At 42.8% G+C, this 22,833-nt stretch overlaps 1 protein-coding gene and 1 long non-coding RNA gene across 6 annotated transcripts in view; one reads left to right on the top strand and one right to left on the bottom strand.

Moving 5' to 3' along the window:
- SMAD9 (SMAD family member 9) overlaps positions 1-22,833 on the bottom strand; it is a 75,921-nt gene that overhangs the window by 15,675 nt on the left and 37,413 nt on the right. For 2 of the 5 annotated variants that reach the window (XM_033235108.1, XM_033235139.1), the window contains exons 1-4: positions 21,428-22,119; positions 14,573-14,830; positions 8,761-8,871; positions 7,021-7,242 (exon numbers count right to left, since the gene is read on the bottom strand). In XM_033235108.1, the coding sequence (XP_033090999.1) occupies positions 7,021-7,242; positions 8,761-8,871; positions 14,573-14,830; positions 21,428-21,839 (1,003 nt within the window). In that variant the 5' untranslated portion in view covers positions 21,840-22,119. Of the gene's footprint in view, positions 1-7,020; positions 7,243-8,760; positions 8,872-14,572; positions 14,831-21,427; positions 22,120-22,833 lie in introns of those variants that run through there. The other 3 variants (XM_033235119.1, XM_033235133.1, XM_033235127.1) reach the window with 3 other exon arrangements.
- On the top strand, positions 3,578-21,638 carry LOC117097332. Its single transcript, XR_004442923.1, has 3 exons — positions 3,578-4,231; positions 12,205-12,298; positions 21,336-21,638. It is a non-coding gene; the product is annotated as an uncharacterized LOC117097332 (long non-coding RNA).

Here is a 22,833-nt window from a genome sequence, read left to right as displayed (position 1 = left end):
CTCTGTCCTTGGAGTAGCCATTCTTTATTCGTTTCCTTTCTTAATCAACTTGCCTTCACTTTATGGATTCGCCTCCAATTCTTTCCTGTGAGAGATCCAAGAACCCTCTTTTGGGGTCTGGGTCAGGACCACTTTCCGGTAACACCTCTGCAAGGGTAATTCCTTTCATAAAACAAGAAGAATTACTAGAATTCTACAGAATTTGAGATATACAAGAAAAGAAAGATTCATAAAATGGTTTTAAAAATCCAATTCCGAAAACAATGCAATGATTTGGAATATGTGATAAATATTTTCAGGATATGCTTGATCTCCAAAAGTTCAATAACCAGGGTTAATGGTTATCATTTTTTTCTCCCACAAAGGGAGATCTGCAAAAGAGAAATGGGCCAGTCTTGCTCAAAGTGTCCTCGCATACCAAGAACCCAGCACAGGCTCATTGTGAAGGTTACCAGAGCTAACTTCAATGACAGCAGAAATTGTCAGTGCTCAAAAATGTTGTACTATTGATTACGATTATATTAAGTCATGAATTTCCAAGAAATATAATCCTACCTCAAGTTCTATGTTCGTGCAGTCAACTCAAAGCTGTGGTTTGCATAATTATTTGGAAATCGAGGCCACCTTAAAAGCCAGTCTAAAAAAACAGGCACACAGTATCCTCCAATTATCTAGATTGACTATTACATCATTCCCACATCATCAGGAACTCGCCCTTTGCTTTCTTTTGCGCTGTCACGTATCAGTCATACCAGTATTATATGTCCGTGGTTCTCTGTCCTTTTACTGGAAAGATCCTTACAATCCTCCACAGAGGTACCCGTGAGCTCTATGTAAAATCTCTGTGTAGTACTCTCCTTCTCGCACAATATTTTTGTAAAAAAGAACATAAAACCTCTGATTTACCTTTTAAAAGTAAAATATTGTAAAATTTCAGCACTTTATTATTATTTTGGCCTTCTTTCAACATTGCAGAGGTGATCATGGCACACAAGGATTGTGGCATATGGTAGGCATTTTCACGCCATACTGAAAGATTCAATTCTAGAAACCACTATGAGGGGCGCCAAGATAAAAGGGCAGGAGGGTCCGTCCCCTCTAGCAGAGGGGAGCAACTGGGCCTGAGTCCTCATGGGTGCGAGTCCCTGGCATCACCTGGGTGACCATGTGTAAGCTACTGAACTCTCAGAGGTTTAGCTGTCTCATCTGTAAAATGGGACTGATACACCTATCTTGTACAGTTACTATAAGGATTAGAAATGATACATATAAGTGCATGCCAGCGTGTCTCTTACGTATTAGGTAATCAATGGGGGTAGCTATTATCGTATTATTATTATTTGCTATGTTACTGGAGAGAGTTCCGGTGGTCTGCCTAGTTTCTAAGGAAGAATATGGATAGGTCCCACACTGGAATGTGATGCTCCAGGCTGCTCAAGGTATTGCCTTTGACATCTAAGTGGTAGCTTCTGGGTATGCTAGTGCTAACTGTTAGTAGTTATTTAAAGCATCTTGCTAGTGAGGTCAAAGTCATAGGCTCAATCCCTTTGTACCAGTTAACTGCTGCATAGCTACAAATAAATGCTTTCTACCAGCCCCTCTACCTCAGGGACATACCCATTAGATGATAAGTGGGGTAAATCAGCATCCATCATCACCACCAGAGAACACAAAACTCAAAATGCACGCACTGCTGATAGGATGGCAACATGACCTTCCTTTAGCAGGGCCAGCCATCTTAGCTAATTTAAGTCACAAGGAATACAAGCCAGAAGTGGCGTGAAGGCTAATTGATAACTACTGGGTAGGGGAATGGCTCATCATTAACTATAATAAAAAGAATTTTTTTGTTTGTTCTTGAGATGGAGTCTCACACTGTCACCTGGGCTGGAATGCAATAGCACGATCTTGGCTCACTGCAACCTCCACCTCCTGGGTTCAAGCGATTCTTCTGTCTCAGCCTCCCGAGTAGCTGGGATTATAGGCACCCACCACCACACCCAGCTAACTTTTTGTATTTTCAGTAGAGACAGTTTCACTATGTTGGCCAGGCTGGTTTCAACTCCCGACCTCAGGTGACCTGCCTGCCTTGGCCTCCCAAAGTGCTGGGATTACAGGCGTGAGCCACCATGTCCAGTCACTAAAAAAAATTTTTTTAAATGATATATTCAGGCCAGGTACAGTGACTTACACCTGTAATCCCAGCACTTTGGGAGGCTGAGGCAGGGAATCACCTGAGGTCAGGAGTTGAAGACCAACCTGGCCACCATGGAGAAACCCTGTTGCTACTAAAAATACAAAAAGTAGCTGGGTGTGGTGGTGCGTGCCTGTAATCTCAGTTACTCGGGAGGCTGAGACAGGAGAAGCACTTGAACCCTGAAGGCGGAGGCTGCAGTAAGCTGAGATTGTTTCACTGCACTCCAGCCTGGGTGACAGAGCAAGACACCCATCTCAAAAAAAAAAAAGATATCTTCTATCCTTGCCCATCACAGTCTAATGAATCTCAATAGAACAGCCAGGCAATCTTTTCGAAGTGTAAAGTCAGATCATGTTGTAAACCAAAAATAAAATTTGAAGGCCCCACAACAATTTGAATGGACCCTCACCCAGCCAGGGAGCTCTAAAATTTAACCTGAAAGACTGGTTCAGGCTCCATGAACACTGAGTTCCTTGCTCTCTGTGTCACAGCCATTTGAACCAGAGCAACTCCATCTTGAATAGGGGCTGGGTTAAAATAAGGCGGAGACCTGCTGGGCTGCATTCCCAGGATGTTGGGCATTCTGAGTCACAGGATGACATAGGAGGTTGGCACAAGATACAGGTCACAAAGACTCTGCTGGTGAAACAGAGTGCCATAAAGAAACCAGCCAAAACCCACCCAAACCAAGATGGCATGAAAGTCACCTCTGGTAGGCCAGGTGCAGTGGCTCACACCTGTAATCCCCGCATTTTGGGAGGCCGAGACAGGTGGATCACCTGAGGTCAGGATTTCAAGACCAGCTTGGCCAACATGGTGAAACCCTGTCTCTACTAAAAAATACAAAAAATTAGCTGGGTATGGTGGTGCGTGCCTGTAATCCCAGCTACTTGGGAGGCTGAGGCAGGAGAATCACTTGAATCTGGGAGGTAGAGGTTGTAGTGAGCCAAGATAGTGCCATTGCACTCCAGCCTGGGCAATACAGCAAGACTCCATCTCAAAAAAATAAAAATAAAAAATAAAAAAATAAAAAAGAAAGTGACCTCTGGTCATCCTCACTGTTCATTATATGGTAATTATAATGCATCAGCAGGCTAAAAGACACTCCCACCAGCACCATGACAGTTTAGATGCCATGGCCATGCCCAGAGGTTACCTTATATGGTCTAAAAAGGAAATGAACCCTCAGCTCCAGGAAATCTCCACCCCTTTCCCAGAAAACTCATGAAAAAATCCACCCTTTGTTTAGCATATAATCAAGAAATAACTATAGTATCAGTCGAGCAGCCCGTGCCGCTGCTCTGCCTGTGGAGTAGCTGTTCTTTTGCTTCTTTACTTCTCTGATAAACTTGCTTTCAGTTTACTCTATGGACTCACCCCAAATTCTTTCTTGTGTGAGTTCCAAGAATCTTCTCTTGGGGTCTGGATCGGGACACCTTTCTGGTAACATCTGCTCAAACGTCACTTTTTCAGGAAGGCCTTCCCTGGTTACGCTGGTTTAAAGTCTCCATTCTCTTCCCCTGCTTTGTGTTTTCCTACTGGACATACTATATGCTGTATTTCGTGTCTGTCTTTCCCCAGCAGCAAGTAATCCAGGAAGTCTGGGCATTGTCTTTTTTCCACTGTTGCATCCCTAGTGTCCAGTCTGGCTGAGAGTTGGTGCTCAGTAAGTATTTGTGAGATGAATGCATATCACTAAAATCTAACGTCTGCTAATTAACTCCACAGAGCAAGTTAACTCATTTGCTAGCCTAGGAATGCTTTTTGCAGCTCACTTATTCAGGCTGGTGCTCCTGGAAGCCATGTTGCTCAGAACCCAGATAACCCATGGCAGCATCTGAGAGAGAATCCTGTGATGTCACAGAAGACCGACTGCCCTTGCTTTAAAATCTCCCAAGCCAACACTTTTTTCCACCATGCTTTATGGCAAGGCTTGTGGCATGTCTAAAAAAACATTTTTTTTGTTTTTCCACATTGGAGCAATTCCTAAGCAGCTCTGAGAAAACTGCAACTTTGCCTTCGGAGCACATGACAGTGCGTACCCTTGCATCGAGGGGAGCACTATCAGGTGCTCTGGTTTGTGGAACAGGTCATCAGTCCCGGCTCTTGCTCATGTGGCTTCTTAACCCTAAAGATGAGCTCTCAGTCAACAACATAAGAGCTACTGATATAATTGGGATATCTGACTCCTCCAAATCTGACATCAAAATCTGATTCTCAGTATTGGAGGTGGGGCTTGAAGGGAGGTGTCTGGGTCACTCAGAAAGATCTCTCATGATACGCTTGGTGCCCTCCCTGAGGTAATGAGTGAATTTTCACTCTATTAGTTCCTGCCAGATCGGTTTGTTAAAAAGAGCTCAGCACCTCCCTCCCTTCTCTCTCTGTCTCTTCCCAGGTGACACACAGCATCTCTCTCAGATGCTGCCATGGGTTATCTGGGTTCTGAGCAGCATGGCTTCCAGGAGCACCAGCCTGAATAAGTGAGCTGCAAAATGCATTCCTAGGCTAGCAAATGAGTTAACTTGCTCTGTGGAGTTAATTAGCAGACGTTAGATTTTAGTGATATGCATTCATCTCACAAATAACTTTACTGAGCACCAACTCTCAGCCAGACTGGACACTAGGGATGCAACAGTGGAAAAAAGACAATGCCCAGACTTCCTGGATTACTTGCTGCTGGGGAAGTAATTTTTTACTGTGTGTTTTACTTTGCCTTACACAACAATTAGAAGCTTCCTAAAGCCCTCCCCAGAAGTACATGCCAGCACATGTGCTGCAGTACAGCCTGCAGACCCATGGGCCAGATAAACCTCTTTTCTTTTCTCGTTTATTTTTTTGAGATGGAGTTTTGCTCTTGTTGCCCAGGCTGGAGTGCAATGGCACGATCTCAGCTCACTGCAACCTCCGCCTCGCAGGTTCAAGCAATTCTCCTGACTCAGCCTCTTAGCAGCTGGGATTACAGGCATGCGCCACCACACCTGGCTAATTTTGTATTTTTAGTAGAGACGGGGTTTCACCATGTTGGGCAGGCTGGTCTCGAACTCCTGTGATCTGCCCACCTCCGCCTCCCAAAGGGCTGGGATTACAGGCACGAGCCACCATGCCCAGCCTCTTTTCTTTATAAATTACCCAGTCTCAGATATTCCTTTACCGCAACGAAACAGACTACCATAGACTCTCCATGTCCTCAGCAGGAGCACCTTGAAGAAGCGACTTGCAGACAGGCTTCTAGAACACATTCAGCACTCCTTTAATATTTGAATCCTGTCTTTGGATCCACCGGTACCAGCGGAAACTGAAGACACACACCAATCTGCAAAGCTCCTCAGCAAACTGCTTCACAACGTTATGCGTTAATATTTTGCCTTCAGAGTTCACTGAAGGTTCTTCTAAGAATCATTTGAAAGTAAAGCCATGCTCAAAAAACTTGTTTAGGAATTAATTCAAAGACTATTTCCTTTGAGGTATGGTTATTTTCCCACTTTGGGATAAAAATTACATTCCAGAGTGAGGTGTTCATTTCTTCTCTCCCTGTCAGGAAATCTAGAGCAAAATCACCACCACCTTCTCCAGCTCTCTGTGTCAGAGACGTCTGAACCACAGCAACTCCATCTTGAACAGGGGTTAGGTAAAATAAGGCTGAGACCTATTGGGCTGCATTCCCACGAGGTCAGGCCTTCGCCCATTCAAGTACTAACCAGGCCCAACCCTGCTTAGTTTGGTTAACAATGTTAACCCTTATGGATGACATATCTGGAACATCTGGATTCTTCTCCCCTCCCCTCAACCCTGTGCTTCTGATTTTCTATTTTTCATATATCATTTCACTGCAGTGGTTTCTCGTAAGTTGCCTCAAAGCCACTATGGAGACGGAATATAAATAAACATAAAGTAACTGTCTCCATTAACAGTCAACATCAATGAATGATTTCAGCCTGCTTCTAAACAATGGCTTTTAGGTTTACTCCAGCAGGAGACATTTTGAAGGCATGTTAGGAAGAATATTAGAATGCACCACCAAATGGAACAATGAATCTCCCCTGGAAATTTCAAAGAAAAGGCTCAGGCTCCCTTCCCAAGGTGGTTTAAGTGCTGGATGGAGAGAGAAAAGGTCAAATGACTGAAGAAGGTTCTTGACATCTGTGACTCCATGCTATCACCTGAAGATACCAACTATTCCAATATAATAGAAAAGAATTTAAAGATCCGCAGCCAGACCACACACTCAGCTGGGATTTGCTACCATCACTCAGACCAATGAGATGGGCTTCAAAAGCATCACAGGTCAGAACAGAGACCAGTATGACTTGTACCTCATCAGCTGCTGTGCACCTGCACACAGGAGAGCCCCAATCACATGCCGAAGGCTTCCAGACATACATCAGTCATTCCTTCTAACTACCCAGCTGCTAAGTCTCCAAAGGGAACTTTACCTGATACAAATAATCATCTAGTCAGAATTCCTGTTCTTCAGAAATGATCCTAGTTTGCACATTTTAGGCAAATGAAAAATAATGCATAATACTTCTATTCAATAATTTCACCTAGCTTTCTTCATATCTATCATCTTGCTTATCTTCACAATCCCCAGTCCATGCCACCCCTAGAAGGTGGCATGATGACGTTAGAGGCAGAGACTAAGATCCTGGTGACCCATGTGCTTTCCCCAGTGGAAATGTCAGAGCTATCTCAGAGCTCACCAGCCCTGGGGTCCTTCCACAGGGGCACATGACCAATATGTGAGGGTGGTCATGTGCACTTCTACACACATGACCATCTACATTTTGGCTAGACGACTAAAGGAATGGCATCTTTGCTCTTACCCTTTCCTATATGTCTCCTGGTATTTTCTATCGTTGAGTTTCTGTTTACATTAGAAAGAAGTCCAAGACAGAATCTGTTCCTGTTATTTGAAGGGTCGGTGAACCCATCTATGAGCACACTTCGGGAGGAAGCCTGGAATGTCTCCCCAACTCGGTTGTTCAGTTCGTAGTAGGCGACCGAGCACCAGTGCTGGGGTTCCTCGTAACAAACTGGCCGAAAGTCTGGAAGAAAACAAACCAGAGAGCGCATGGCGACTGTCATACCTGGGCTGTGTAGTTCGTGATTCCACCAGGAAACTTAGTTAACACTTTTCACCAGAAAGTCGGCTGCAAGACCAAGCATGCCACTCTGCAATCTTTCAGAACCTGTAGCTCTCATGGGAGCTGCTTGGGGCTGGCTCCTTTCACTAGCACACCTGAGATGTAGAGTCCATGGTCCTTGTTCATCTTCCATGGCTAGAGCATTTATAAACATGTGTATTGGTCATGAAGGGACCAGGGAAAACATGACATGAAGAGATGAACATAAAAAAACTGTCGGCCCTAAAGCAAGCACAGCTCAAAGGAAGCTGGCAGGTCACCTCTTCTTTCAGAAACATGTGAAAGATGGCGTGTTGCCATTACTGTGCCCACTTGAAACCCTGTGGCAAACAGTATCATTTTCTAACAAACTAGAGATGGAAAATAATCGTTTGACTATGATAAAGAGCAAATCAATAATGCTGAATAGGACATTAAATTATTTAAGGAAAAAAAAAGGTTCCACATAGAGGGGCTCACATTCTGCTTTGTGGACATCTACTTATGCACGGGGAAAAAAAAAAAAAAAAAACATTTAAAGAGAGCTGGATATGTCATCAGGAAACCCATGAATGTTTTCACACCCAACATAAAAGTTAAGTCACTTTTCTGTAACCAAAGCTCAGAGTTCCTCTTCTTTGCCACCCACACCCTTTCTCTGCCTTTCTATTGATTATATTATCTTTGTCTTCCTTGAACATCCTTGTCATCCTTGCATCTAGAGTGTGTTCCTATAGGCACTAAATATAAATTTATGAAATAGATAAATTCGGGGGTTATTATTTCTTTTACAAAAGGATCTTAGTTTATAAAATATTCACTTGGAGTATTTCAAATGGTACACTTCTTTAGAACCTCTCTACTCAAGATCTGGCTCATGGAACAGTAGCCTCTGCATTACATGGAAGCTTAACAATGCAGATTCTTGGACCCCACCCTAAGATCTACAGAATCAAAATCTGCATTTATGCAAGATCACAACATGGTTTATAAGAACATTAAAGTCAAGCAACACTTATCTAGACTATTATAAGATGCAAATAAAATTTTGTAAAAACCTCATTTATGTATATTTCTAAGAGTACCTCTCCGGCCTAATGAAAGACACCACTATAAACATATGGTAAAAACACAAATAGAATAAAATCCCTAACTTCTTGAGTTCCCAACTCCATACTTAACATCAAGGACTACAAACTTCTAAATGCTAAGTTAAAATAAAAATTAACTTATTCTAGTAATGAGGATGATAAAACATTAATTCTATGGTACCGAGGAATGTCAAAGTAAAAATGCAAAGCCATCCCATTTGCCTCTTAAAACACATGCAAAACAGCAGGCCAGTACATTTCTGGTTCTGTTTTTTGAATTGCTTTGTTTGGGGGTAATAGGAAATACTTTTGGAAAATAGCTACATTTCACTGTTCATCTGCAATTTACCTCCATTTGGTATCGATAGCACTAAATGTCTATCAGCTGTGGCATCTACAGGTTGGCCACTCTGGGTCTCAGAGGCTTCTGTGGCATGATAAGGCAGGGGTGGTGTGTCAACTAAAAGAAAGCAGTAGAACAAAGGAATTGTCAAATCGATAAACCACACAAAGACTGCTGGATCCGACATCTTTTGCTATTAAACTCCTGAGCTTGGTGGACAGCGCTACTCCTACAGAGAGACCATATGAACATAACAAGGCTCTTCTGAAGTGGCATTGTGAGTGCTCTACAGAAGAAACTGGTTGTTCTGAGAGCCTCACTAAAGGGTCAGTTCATTTTCCCTCCGACTTTTGAGTTATCACTGAGTTCTAATGACTTCAGGGCAAGACTTTCACATGCAGGACCTGTTCTCCTAGCTTTTCTCATAGCAGAACAGTCTGTGATCTAGCTTGCAAAACACAGAGAAAGCTAAACCTTCTTTGAAGTGAGCTTAATTTTCAGCTTCTATGTTATCACGAATTGTACAATGGCCACGGGGACGCTCTATCCCTGAGATACTTCAGGATATGCCCCCAAAACACAGAACAGCTGAAATGTAATTATAACCTTGTACCCAAGGCACACTGAGAAGGGCCCTTCTACCCAAATGTCAGTTCTGTGACTGGACAGTGATCACGGTTAGGCAAATGGGATGCATTCCATGGAAAATAATTTGTAACACAGTAAAAACTCATGAGGCACAGGGAAAACTCTTTATGGAGGGCCTCAGCACAAAACAACCGATTCCTTCAGTAGGCACGTCTAATGTTAGTTCAGAATGGTCTTGTTACATCCGTGGTAGAATACAACAGCATAAAAGGTTGGATCGATCTGCCTTTGTTGTATCTAATTGTCCACACAAGTAGTTCTCACACTTAGGTGTACAAAAAAATTGCCAGTAGAGCTCGCTAAAAATGCAGATTCCTAGCCCCATCCTTAGCAATTCTGATTCAATAGGTCAGTGGTTAAATGTAGCCATGTACATTTTAACATGCCCCGATGGCAATTCTAATGCAGGGTTCATGGACCATACTAGGAAACCATGGACAAGGTATTTCCTTCTGAGAAAATGGACTATGACTCCTATGACTCTGGTAAAAAAGTTATAAGGCAAGATGGTCTTTTTGTAGGTCTTTGACTAAATACGTCTATTTACTCAAGGGGCAGAACAGACTGAGCACAGTGGCTCACACCTGTAATCTTAGCATTTTGGGAGGCTGAAGTGGGAGGATCACCTGAGTCCAGGGGTTTGAGACGAGCCTGTGCAACATGATGAGACCCCATCCGACAAAAAAAATTAAAAATTAGCTGGGCATGGTGGTGTGCACCTGTAATCTTAGCTACTCAGAGGCTGAGGTAGGAGGATCACTTGAACCCAGGAGTTTGAAGTTACAGTGAGCTATGACTGTGCTACCATACTCCAGCCTGGGTAACAGCAAGGCCCTGTCTCTAAAAAATTAAAATTAAAAAAAGGGGGGCCAGGCGCGGTGGCTCAAGCCTGTAATCCCAGCACTTTGGGAGGCCGAGAGATCACGAGGTCAGGAGATCGAGACCATCCTGGCTAATACGGTGAAACCCCGTCTCTACTTAAAAACACAAAAAACTAGCCGGGCGACGAGGCGGGCGCCTGTAGTCCCAGCTACTCGGGAGGCTGAGGCAGGAGAATGACATAAACCCGGAAGGCGGAGCTTGCAGTGAGCTGAGATCCGGCCACTGCACTCCAGCCTGGGTGGCAGAGCAAGACTCCGTCTCAAAAAAAAAAATAAATAAATAAAATAAAATAAAATAAAATTTAAAAAGGGGGACTGAAAATAGAATTACCATATAATGTAGCACTTCCACTCCTAGGTATATACCCGAAGGAATTGAAAGCAGTGTGTTATTTACTAGAGCCAAAAGGTGGGAACAATCCAAATATCCAACAGCTAATGAACTGATTTTTTAAAATGTGGCATAGCCATACAATGAGACATCATTCAGTCACAAAGATGAACTACCGATACATGCCACAACACGAACACTGTGAAAACACTTGGCTAAGTGAAATAAGACAGACACAAAGGGGCAAATATTGTATGAATCTAGTATATGAGGTACCTGCAATAGGCAAATTCAGTGAGACAGAAAGTAGATTAGCGCTTACCAGGGGCTGGGGAAGTAGGGAAATGGGGAGCTATTGCTTAATCAGTATGGAGTTTCTGTTTGGGGTGATGAAAAATTTTTGAAAATAGATGCGGTGATGGTTGCACAATATTATTAATGCACCTAATGCCATCAGATTGTACTTTTTTTTTTTTTAATAGTCCTCACCCAGGCTACAGTGCAGTGGCACAATCTCAGCTCACTGCAGCCTCCAACTCCGGGATTCCAGCGATTCTCGTGCCTCAGTCTCCTGAGCAGCTAGAATTACAGAGGTGCACCACCATGCCCAGTTAACTTTTGTATTTTTAGTAGAGACAGGGTTTCAACATGGGTTGGCGAGGCTGGTCTCGAACTGCTGACCTCAAGTGATCCGCCTGCCTAAGCCTCCCAAAATGCTGGGATTACAGGCATGAGCCACTGCACCCAGCCAGATTTTACTCTTAAAAAATGGTTAAAATGGGCTGGGCGCAGTGGAGCACACCTGTAATCCCAGCACTTTGGGAGGCCAAGGTGGGTGGATCACCTGAGGTCAGGAGTTCATGACCAGCCTAACATGGTGAAACCCCGTCTCCACTAAATACAAAAAAAATTAGCCAGGTATGGTGGCACATGCCTGTAATCAATCTGAGGTACTTGGAAGGCTGAGACAGGAGAATGGTTTGTACCTGGGAGGCAGAGGTTGCAGTGAGCCGAGATTGCGCCACTGCACTCCAGCCTGGGCAACAAGAGCAAAACTCCATCTCAAAAAAAAAAGGTTAAATAAATTTTGTGTTAGATCTAATTCACCACTACTTGAAAAAAAATAACATATGAAAAGCCATTGACCTGTACACTTGAAATGGGTGGTTGTATGGTATGTGAATTATACCTCAATAGAGTTTTTTAAAAATTTAGAGGCTGAACCAGTAAATTGCCAAGGTTCCTTTTATGCTTGTTTATCTGTGGGTCTGTTACTCAGGTTGGCATTTTGCTGTTAATCATTCAGACAAGAATTATTTTCTTTGAAGTGAAAAGGGCTATGCCTTCGGTGAGAAACTAACCAGCTTCTGCATCATTGTTGGGGTCTGTCCTGCGTGGGTGGGAAGAGGAAAAAGAACATCAATCTGTCAGAGTAATCAGGGCAGGAATTCAAAGTCAGCACAGGAAGTCTTTGTAGCATAGAGGTGTGTTAGGTAAATATATATTTTGCAATACAATTATCCTCCTGTTCCTTAACCAAGGCTCTGTCCTCAAATGACTTCTCTTTCTGTTGTATTTCTTCTTTCTCAGTGAACTCAGCCACTTGCAAAACTTCAACCACCTGCTCCCACACTGAGTGAATGACTCTCAAGCTACCCTCCAGCATCTCTGCCTTCACCCTACAGTAAGTCCTGCTAGACCCCCTCCTCCAATTCACTGCCCTCTTTCCAACCCCACATCCCTGTTTTAGTTCAAGTCCTTATAATCACTTGCCTGGACTGCTACAGGCTACCTGTATGTGATGGCTCTCAACAGCTACTGCCTCCTGAAGGCTAGAGACCACAGTAGTCCCCCTTCTCCACCAGAGACACAGTCTGAGACCCCCAGGGGATACCTGAAGTGTGGCTAGTACAGAGTACCACATATACTACGTTTTTTCCTGTACATACCTGTGATAAAGTTTAATTTATTAAACGCAGTAAGAGATTAGGAACAATAACTAATAATAAAGTAAAACAATTAGAAAAATATGCCAGCATCACTAGTCTTGTACTTCGTGGTCACTACTAAATCAGAGTGACCTGAACATAAGCACTGCGATGCCTCAACAGTTGATCTGATCACAGAGACAGCTACTAATTGACTCACAGGTGGATAGCGTCTACAACATGGATACACTGGGCAAAGGGATGATTCAGAACCTGGATAGGATGGCACGAGGTTTCATCCCCACACACAATTTAAAATTTATGAATTGTTTATTTCTGGAATTTTCCATTCAGTATTTTCAGGCTGCAACTGACCTCAGGTAACTGAAACCTCATATAAGAGGGGACGACTACATTGTCTTGATCATCACTGCACCTCTAGCACTGGCCCAGTGCCAGGCACTTCGCAGGTGCTCAGTCATCACTTACTGAGTCAATAAAACCTGTGCCTATGGTCTGGAGCTCCACGTCCATGTTCTAATGGCTGTGTGGGCCGGGTGCAGTGGCTCATGCCTGTAATCCTAGCACTTTGGGAGGCCAAGACAGGCAAATCACCTGAGGTCAGGAGTTCGAGACCAGCCTGGCCAACACGGTGAAACTTACTAAAAATGCAAAATTTGCATCTACTAAAAATGCAAAAATTAGTTGGGCATGGTGGTGCCGCCCCTGTAATCCCAGCCACTAGGGAGACTGAGGTGGGAGAATTGCTTGAACCTGCGAGGCGGAGACTGCAGTGAGCCAGGATCATGCCACTGCACTCCAACCTGGGTGACAGAGCAAGACCCCATCTCAAAAATAAATAAATAAATAAAAATAAATAAACACCTGTGTAGTAATTTATTTATTCAATAAGCAACTGATGAGCAACCACTGCATTTCAGGCTCTGTGCTGGACATAGAAAAAAGAAGGCTCACTGTTTAATGGGGAAAATAGATACACAGGAATTATATAATACAGTGCAATAAATGTAATAGTAGACACTCACGTAACTTGCTGAGGGGCAAAAGGAACTAAGTAACTCAGAAGGGAAGAAGCAATTCCCTCCTTATCTTCCCACATTGTATAAGCTCTGTGAGGACAGGCACAATTTTTATTAACCTTTTAATTCCCCTTTCAGCAATCCGAAGGCAATACTTGCATATAGTAAGAGTTTAATAAATATCCATTAAGTAAATGATTGTAGGAATAAATGAATGAGGCAGACCGTAACATCTGGCAACAGACTGTAACATCTGGCACCAAATGTATTTATGCATGCCTTTAGGAACTTGCCAGTTCCGCATAGTATTTCTCTCACACTCATGAGGTGCCTATGTATCTTTTATTCATTATCTCAACTTAGATCCACGTTACAGGTATGGTAGCAAATGCAATTATGACAGCATGCTAGAGGCTCCCTTTCCCTTCCATATGCTTTCTCAATTCAGCAAACTGAAGAGCTCTGTATTTAAGCTCTTCACATGGCTTTACATGGCAGAAAGGGAGAATGCACTGGCTGGAGCAGGGGCTTCACTTTCTGCCTCATTCAAAGGATGCAGGCATACGTTTTAGGCAAAAACTTCCTTTGATTGTTGAAAGAGGCAACCAAGGTTAAGGCCTAGCATTGATCTTCCATGTTGCTTGTCCTCAGGCCAAGTCTTCTGCTTGGATTACAGAAGTCTTTTAATCTTATTTCTACTGCCTTAAAAAAAAAAATTCCTTGGAAATTCCCAGGGATACTATTCAAATCCATTCAGTTTCTGAGAGCTTCCCAGAGCATTAGAACTAAAACTAGAGCAAAAATATGTTGTATCTCCAGGGTAACTGCTTCAAAATGGGTATAGTCTTAATCATTTTAAGGCTGATTGCTTTGTCAACTGTTTACACTATATGAATGAGTTACAATGACTGTCACTGTGACTGCTCATCACAAATCATCATGTTGGGCTTATTTTCCCGTATTTCCCCACAGACCATAGTTCTTACTGACCTGAGTGTTGATAGGGACTCTCTGGCTCAGAAGGACTTCCTGGGGAATGAGGGTAGCTGGCCGTGCACGGGGACTGGGAGAACGCGTGGCTGGGTGAGGGAGGGAGTGCAGAGCACGGAGGCTGCTGGAAAGAGTCGGGATAGGTGGCGTTGTGTGGCATGAGTGGCTCACTGTGCAGGGAGGCGCTGCGGAACTTGGCCAGGAGGCTGAGCTGGGGGTTATATTCACTGTGTCTTGGCACGAGCACAGGAGGCAGCACTAGGATCAGAAAGGAACAGGACAGTTAGAATTGAACATTGCTCATCAGTATACAACAGAGTGGATACTTGCTGTTCTTATCTATTTTTTTGATGATAGAGCTGTTTTTCCCCTTGGGAACTACTCCCATTAGTCTTTGTGCTCATTATAAAACTGTTGATTCAGTCCCCATCTCCACCTAAGAAGCGAGCATGTGAGGAAGCTAAGGTAACAGTCTTCTCCTTGTAACCCGAATCTTAAGCAGAATGTCATCGTCCCCAAAAAATACTTGCAGAAGGATCTTTCTAGTGTCAGCACTCTAAAGAGACCTGCTATTTATTCCTACCTTGGGAATGACCAGAGCTACCCTAATACCTGGCCTTCTGGCGATGTGATGGTTACATCTTTCTTTAATTCTGCCAAATAAGTCTTTTCTCCCCCCAAGGCAGAATCAGTTTCTATTGCTTGCAATGAAACCCTAAGTGATGCCCAGAATGTTTTTCCTCCAGAGATCATGCTGAATTATTTAGATGACCAGACACAATTTCAGGTTCAGTAGCGCTGCTGAAATAAAAACATTCTATGCGTCCTTAATGGAAAGATTTCAAGGTGAGTAATTAAAAGTTATTAAGTAAAATACAAATGGTGAATAACAATAAAAGTGACTAAGTAAAAGATAAGCAGCAGCAGGGCACAGTGGCTCACGCCTGTAATCCCAGCACTTTGGGAGGCCGAGGCGGCCAGATCACCTGAGCTCAGGAGTTTGAGACCAGCCTGGCCAACATGGTGAAACCCCGTCTCTATTAAAAATACAACAAGTAGCCAGGTGTGGTGGCGGGAACCTGCAATCCCAGCTCTTCAGGAGGCTGAGGCAGGAGAATCACTTGAATCTGGGAGGTGGAAGTGGCAGTGAGCCAAGATCATACCATTGCACTCCAGCCTGGGTGACAACAGCAAAACTCTGTCTCAAAAAAAAAAAAAAAAAAAGAGAGAGCAGCAGTAAGAAAACATAAATGATGTTTGTTCATTTTACTATGCTTTTTTGGATTTCATTTTTTAAAAAGAATGTTACAGTTCTTGATTTTGATTCTATACAAAATTTCAGAATAAATTCAAATTCTTAAGGGAAAGCTTTGCCCAGGCCCTCACGTCCTACCGACTCCTAGGTTACAATGCCTGGTATAAAGTAGCTACTCCAAAAATGTTGTTGGACAGCCATCTGTAATCAACGTTAAGTTCCAGAGAGAGAGGCAAAGAACACACAAGGGGAAAGTGGTCTAAGAAATAACAAAGGAAAGCTTCAAAGAGCTACGAAGGACCTATGTCTTCATATTGAAAAGAGCCACAGAGTGTGCAGAGCTCGATAAATGAAAATAAGATCCCGACCTAGTCTTTCCATCTTGAATTTCAAACATTGTGGTTAATAACTGGAATATTCCAAAAGTTCCTAGAGGATCACCACAAAGTCACCTACAAAGAAATGAGAATCAACCGACCTCAACTTCCCACTCCAACCCTGGCTCCTAGAGTCAACGGACCAATGCCCTTCTGAGGACAAATAATTCTTATCCCCAAATTCCACAATGGAAACCACTGGAATAACCAAAAACAAATACAAACTATGAACTAAAATATAGAAATCAAGGACTGAGAAGAGGAGGAAAGAAGAAGATTAAAATACGAGCGAGGCCAGGCGCGGTGGCTCATGCCTGTAATCCCAGCACTTTGGGAGGCCAAGGCGGGCAGATCACAAGGTCAGGAGATCGAGACTGTCCTAGCTAACATGGTGAAACCCTGACTCTACTGAAAATACAAAAAATTAGCCAGGTGTGGTGGTGGTTGCCTGTAGTCCCAGCTACTCGGGAGTCTGAGGCAAGAGAATGGCATCAACCCGTGAGGCGGAGCTTGCAGTGAGCCAAGATTGCACCACTGCACTCCAGCCTGGGCGACAGAGAGAGACTCTGTCTCCAAAAAAAAAAAAAAAAAATGTGTATGTGTATATATACATATATATAAATATAAATAAGTGAGTGAAATCCTCATCTTTTATGTTAGAGAGTCAATGATATCTAAAGGTCACAAATTTGGAAATAGATATATAAGCATGTATTATCTAGAGTTCCTGTCATAATTCTTAGCAATAATAGAAAGAAATACAAAAGAACTAAGCAATAATTGTTTAAAAGAGTTTGTCTCTGGGTATAAATAGGACAGATCTTGGTTCTAATCACACTACTGATTTGTCAGTCATAGGCAAGTATTAAGAAAAACTCACAAAAAGTAAATGTTCTAAAACGGCTCTAAAAAATAAGGTCTTAAAGAAGGTAAATGTTTGGAATAAACAGACAATAACAATAACAGTGACATTAACCTCAAAGTCTGCCATCTGCCTTTGACATCATACATCTCTCTCTTCTTAACAAGCAGTAATTTTCAGTTACATGGACAGAAAATAAACTCAAAAGGGTCAATGAAAGGTTTTAAACTAAAATTGCTACAAGTGAGGGTGGCAGAGAAACAATTTCTCCCCCTTTTACAAGCTAGTATTTGTATACATATGCAGCCTTATGACACCAGAGAACAAACATTCAACATCACCATGAAACAGTGACATGGATAATAAACTATTAAATTTCCTTTAATGTGTTAATATTCCACAACTATGCAAGAAATAAAAGATTATGTGCCTCATGAGTAGTCTGAAGTGAGGAGTTGATACAGCAAATGCGTGTGGCTTGTCAATGACCCTTCATCAAAACGTTAACAATGTTCAAATAAACACTCACTTTTTTATGAAGAAGAATTTGAGTAATCTCTGTGACTTCAGTTTTAATGTAAAGTATCTACGGTGTATTCCTAACACTGATAAAAATATAATGCCTCCTATCCGTCTGAATGGAGAGACTTCTATTTCTTCATGACCTGTAGATCTGAGGCACCCAGAGAAAATAAATGATACATTTCCTTTATCATAACAACCATCTTGATAATATATTTTTACCATCTGGGTAAAATCAAAGCCAGTGGATGCTTGCAAAGAAAACTGATGGTTTCATCCTGGTTGTTACTGGACCTGACTGGCTCAGTTGCCTTAAATGTGCACAGATCATATTTTTAAATACGTTCACTCAAAAACACAGCTATCCCTAATTACTTAATTCCACTTCTACACAACTGCTGCTTGTAAATATGACAGTGCGCTTATAGACACTCATTCCTATCTTATGCCACTTTTAAATACCATGCTATCTTTACATCTCAGTGTTACCCAGGAGGAAACAGCAGAAGGAGTTACAGGGCACATGGGGGTGCAAAGCAGAGCTGGAAAAAAACACTTTTGTCTTTTTTAAAAAGTCATGTGGTTTTGACATAATATGAATATTTTATATAAAAAAGAAATTACACTACTGAAATAACCTCCGGCCTAATGGAGTAAAATCATCATGTACCACAACAGTCTTGCATGGCTTCCACCAGAACCATGCCAGGTAAAGTGTGGTCTGAGGACTGGGGACCCTTGGCCAACTGCTGGGGACCAGTCTGTGAAGAAATTAGTGCTTAGAAACTTTTCACAGCAATTTCACAGTTTATAGTTTATATTTCTTTAAATACTTTTTTAAATTGGGCTTATATTTTCTAAGTCTTTTTAAAATTTCATTTGCCTAATAATTTATCTGTACTATAAAAAAGTATTCGTTTGAAGGACTGGAAATTAAAAAAATAAAAACTGATCCCTCACCACACATAACTCAGAAAGCACTGAAGTCAATTATTGAAGTGGATGTGTGGATGCAAAGAAAATGGGAACACAGCCTTCAATGTATCTACAATAGATGACCAAAAAATGAGATTTCAAAGGCAAAACTTCAGCTTTATGACAAATAGGAAGTCAGCAAACTTGTTTAATGTTAACATTTTTATTATTCTTAAAATATTTACTTTAAATATGGATAGCTAGCTAACTAGATATAAAATCTACTTTTTCTATTAAAAAAATCACAAGAGGAAGAAAAACCTCTGTAACTTAAATATTACCTTAAATTAATATAATCTTTACACCCATCTTTCCTTCTGGAAATTCACAGCTAAATTATGATAAAATGAAATCTATTTACCATATGTAAAACATTCACACCATCATTCCTAAAAAAATCTTACAGAACAGGAAAAACTAAGGGCCAGGTGTGGTGGCTCACACCTGTAATCCCAGCACCTTGGGAGGCCGAGGCAGGCGGATCACGAGGTCAAGAGATGGAGACCATCCTGGTCAACATGGTGAAACCCCGTCTCTACTGAAAATACAAATTAGCTGGGCAAGGTGGCACATGCCTGTAGTCCCAGCTACTCAGGAGGTGGAGGCAGGAGAGTCGCTTGAACCTGGGAGGCAGCGGTTGCAGTGAGCAGAGATTGCGCCACTGCACTTTTTTTTTTTTTTTTGAGGCGGAGTCTCGCTCTGTCGCCCGGACTGGAGTGCAGTGGCCGGATCTCAGCTCACTGCAAGCTCCGCCTCCCGGGTTTACGCCATTCTCCTGCCTCAGCCTCCCTAGTAGCTGGGACTACAGGCGCCCGCCACCTCGCCCGGCTAGTTTTTTGTATTTTTAGTAGAGACGGGGTTTCACTGTGTTAGCCAGGATGGTCTCGATCTCCTGACCTCGTGATCCGCCCGTCTCGGCCTCCCAAAGTGCTGGGATTACAGGCTTGAGCCACCGCGCCCGGCCACAGTTCTTTAAAACTAGGCTTTTGAATATTCAAAAGGAAAACCAGGTACATTTTACAAGATAATTCTTACAAGTTGTTACATTTTACAACTACATTATTCAGGAAGAGAGAAATGATTTTTTAATGAACATTTTTCCATTTGGGCATATTTTGGATGCTTAATGTAATTCAAATCTTTGAAACACAAAATGGAATCAAGTCATTTTATTATAAGCATAGACATTATTGACTTTTTTTTTTTTTTTAAAGTAAACGAAGAGAGTCAAAATGAAGCAGGGAAGAAGGGAGGAAAGCAACTCGTTCCAGGATTTAGGGGAAACACATCAGATTTGCCAAGCATGTGGAACCTTCTAATACCTTCTCAGCCAGGGCCTCAGTCCCTGAACGGGCTGTGGGAGGCATCCACACACAGGTAGATGACTTCCTTAAGTTCTGGGAGCTGGAAAGATCACTTAGCTAGACGGAGGTAGGCTGGGCATGAGTCACTTATTGGATACTGTTTTAAGGTTAACTGAACCTGCCTATGTAGACGGGACCATCTCTTCATTGGACATGGGCAATTTCCATGAGCTAATGTGTCAGTGCTTTGGTTTCCTGGGATGAGGCAGATGGCCAAAGAGAGAAAGCTCTCGTAAAACTGTGTTCGTGTGTGGAATGCCACAGAAACAATCAGAGAATGACAGTGAAACCCTGTTACAGCCAGTGTGAAGGAACAAAGATAAACACCTGGCTTCTCCAAGAGAAGGGGGAAATACAGATAGTCAGATATATATATAAAAATATACACATATATATATAATATACACACACACACACACACACGCACATACAGGGGTGTGAAGGGTTTTAGAAAGGTACTTTCCTATACAGTCATGCACTGTGTAATAACGATTTTGTTGAGGGACCACATATAAGACAGTGGTCCCTAAGATTATGATACTGTATGTTTAGACCTGTTCACATACATTCAGTACCATTGTGGTCAGGATTGCCTACAGTATTCAGTACAGTAGCATGCTGTGCAGGTTAGTAGCCTAGGAACAACACGCTCCACCATACAGCCTAACGGTGTAGCAGGCTATCCCATCTAGGTTTGTGTAAGTACACTCCAGCGTGTTCACACAAGAAAGAAATGACCTACTGATGCATTTCTCAGAATGTATTTCCATCATTAAGTGATACCTATCTGTATTTAAAACCATTTTTCAAAATAACTGCCTGGAATGATTTCCAGCAACTCTTTCACTGACTGTTTTCAGACCTACATACAAAATACCTTCTACTTACCTGAACTTGAACAAAGTAGCAGCCAAAAACCTCACCTTAGTTCAGTTTAGTACAGTTCAGTCCAGTTTTTTGAGGGGGGAGGATGATGTTTAATTTTTACAGCTCATCATTATCAAGGCCATTTTAAAAACCTTTCAGGACCCCAAGAACTGGTAAAAGATTATGTCAACTTGTCCAAGATACCTCAAAATAAAACTTTTATGGGAGTTTTCTCTCTTTGATTAGTCATCTGCCTTATTTTCAAAATCACACAAAGCTTACAAGCATAATGAAATCAAATGGAAGTATCTTCTTTCTAGATTTTTCTGGCTAGTTTACCTTCATTCCTTCACACTGGCTATAACAGGGTTTTACTGCGACTCTCTTTGGATTGAATGTTCCTGTGGCATTCCAGGCAGGAATATGGTTTCATGGGAACCTTCTTTCTTTGATTGGACATCTGCCTCATTCCAGGAAACAAAAATGTGGACCAGTCCCTCAAAACTGAACCTCCCTCTCCTCTCTCTCTCTTTTGGGACAGGTCCCTGTTTGCTGGTACCCCGTCATTCTCCATCAGTGGGGCACACGCCCTTCACTCTGAAAATAAACCTCGACATGGTAAAGACGACCCACCTGGAGTCTCCACCCGGCGGTAGTGGTAAGGGTTAATGCACACCTCTTTCTGCTTGGAGCCAAATGGGAACTCACAGCACTCCAGTGGCTTCAGCTCGTGGTGGGACTGCAGATCCGGCCAGCGCCACACGCGGCAGTAAATCACGTGGGGCAGGCCCTTGCGGTGGGACACCTGCAGCCGCCCGTCCAGGGAGCGGGGAATCGTGACGCACTTGCTGGGCTGCCCCGGGCAGCTGAGCGCCCTCTCCAGCTCGTCCATGGCTCCTTTCTTCTTCTTTAACTTCTTCACTAGAGAGTCCACAGCCTTCTCTGCCCACTTTTCCTCTTCATCTCCTTGCTTCCAGCCTAGCAGTCTCTTCACTGCAGGGCTGGTGAAGGAGAAGAGGGAGCTGATGGGGGTGGTGGAGTGCATAAGGTGCCACAGCAGGCTCCGGCGCGCACGGGAACCGTACAGCCCTTCACGGCAAAGTGGGCGGCGAGTAGCTCTCCAAGGGTGGCATAGGGACCAACCCGCCCGTTCTTCTGGGAGCGGCTAGGACCAATTCAAGTTGGGAAGTGTGTTGACTTTCTCCTAAGTCCTTGAACAGGCTGGCCAATTCTGGAAAACACAAGACTTCAATTAGTTTAATCAGGGTAACATTCAGAAAAAGTTGAAGTTGGATAGAAAGAGGTGATCCACACCTGCAGTCCCAGCTACTCAAGCGGGAGAATCGCTTGAGCTCAGGAGGGTCGAGGCTGCACCACTGGACTCCAACCTGAGCAACAGAACCAGGCCCCAAAGTTGGATAGAAGGGAAGAAACACTCTTCAAATGTTTTAATTTGAAAACTGTTGTCTTTGACTCTGCACTCTCCTCTATTCCCTATATTCAGGTCTCAGGTCATTTTGCCTTCAAAGTCTTTGGAGTTTGTCCCGTTCTCTCCATTTCCACTGACACCTGAGGTCTGGCCCACCACACCACTCCTCTGAAGTGGCATCTCCCCTTCTCTCCTTCCATTCTAATCCACTTACTCCCAAACACAGTTCTTAGCACTTTCCCATTTAAGAAATCACAGTGGCTCCTTGGTCTCCCAAGTGTAAACTCCTCTGCCTGGGTTTTTCCAGGGCCTCCATAATCTTCCCTCAACGTATGTTCTTTCTTTCTTTCTCATTTTTAGTTTGCACAAGCAATCCATCTTCTTGTAAAAAATAAATACTAATAAAATTAAAAAAAAAAAACCGGATCATGAATAATCTCACCACTCCTGGACAGCCACACTTAACATAGTCTTCCAAACTACTTTTCAGGGCAGTGGCTCTCAAAGTGTGCCCCAAGGATCCCTGGGAATCCCTGAGATCCTTTTAAGGGGACTATGAGGTTCTCTCTTTTCCAATTACTTATTTGTGTGAACTAACTTCTCTTTACAC

The sequence above is a fragment of the Trachypithecus francoisi genome, unplaced genomic scaffold, assembly GCF_009764315.1.
Source record: "Trachypithecus francoisi isolate TF-2019V2 unplaced genomic scaffold, Tfra_2.0 Contig01461, whole genome shotgun sequence".
Classification (NCBI taxonomy): domain Eukaryota; kingdom Metazoa; phylum Chordata; class Mammalia; order Primates; family Cercopithecidae; genus Trachypithecus; species Trachypithecus francoisi.
The sequence above is the reverse complement of the archived record's forward strand: the minus strand, read 5'-3'. Positions and strand labels throughout refer to the sequence as shown.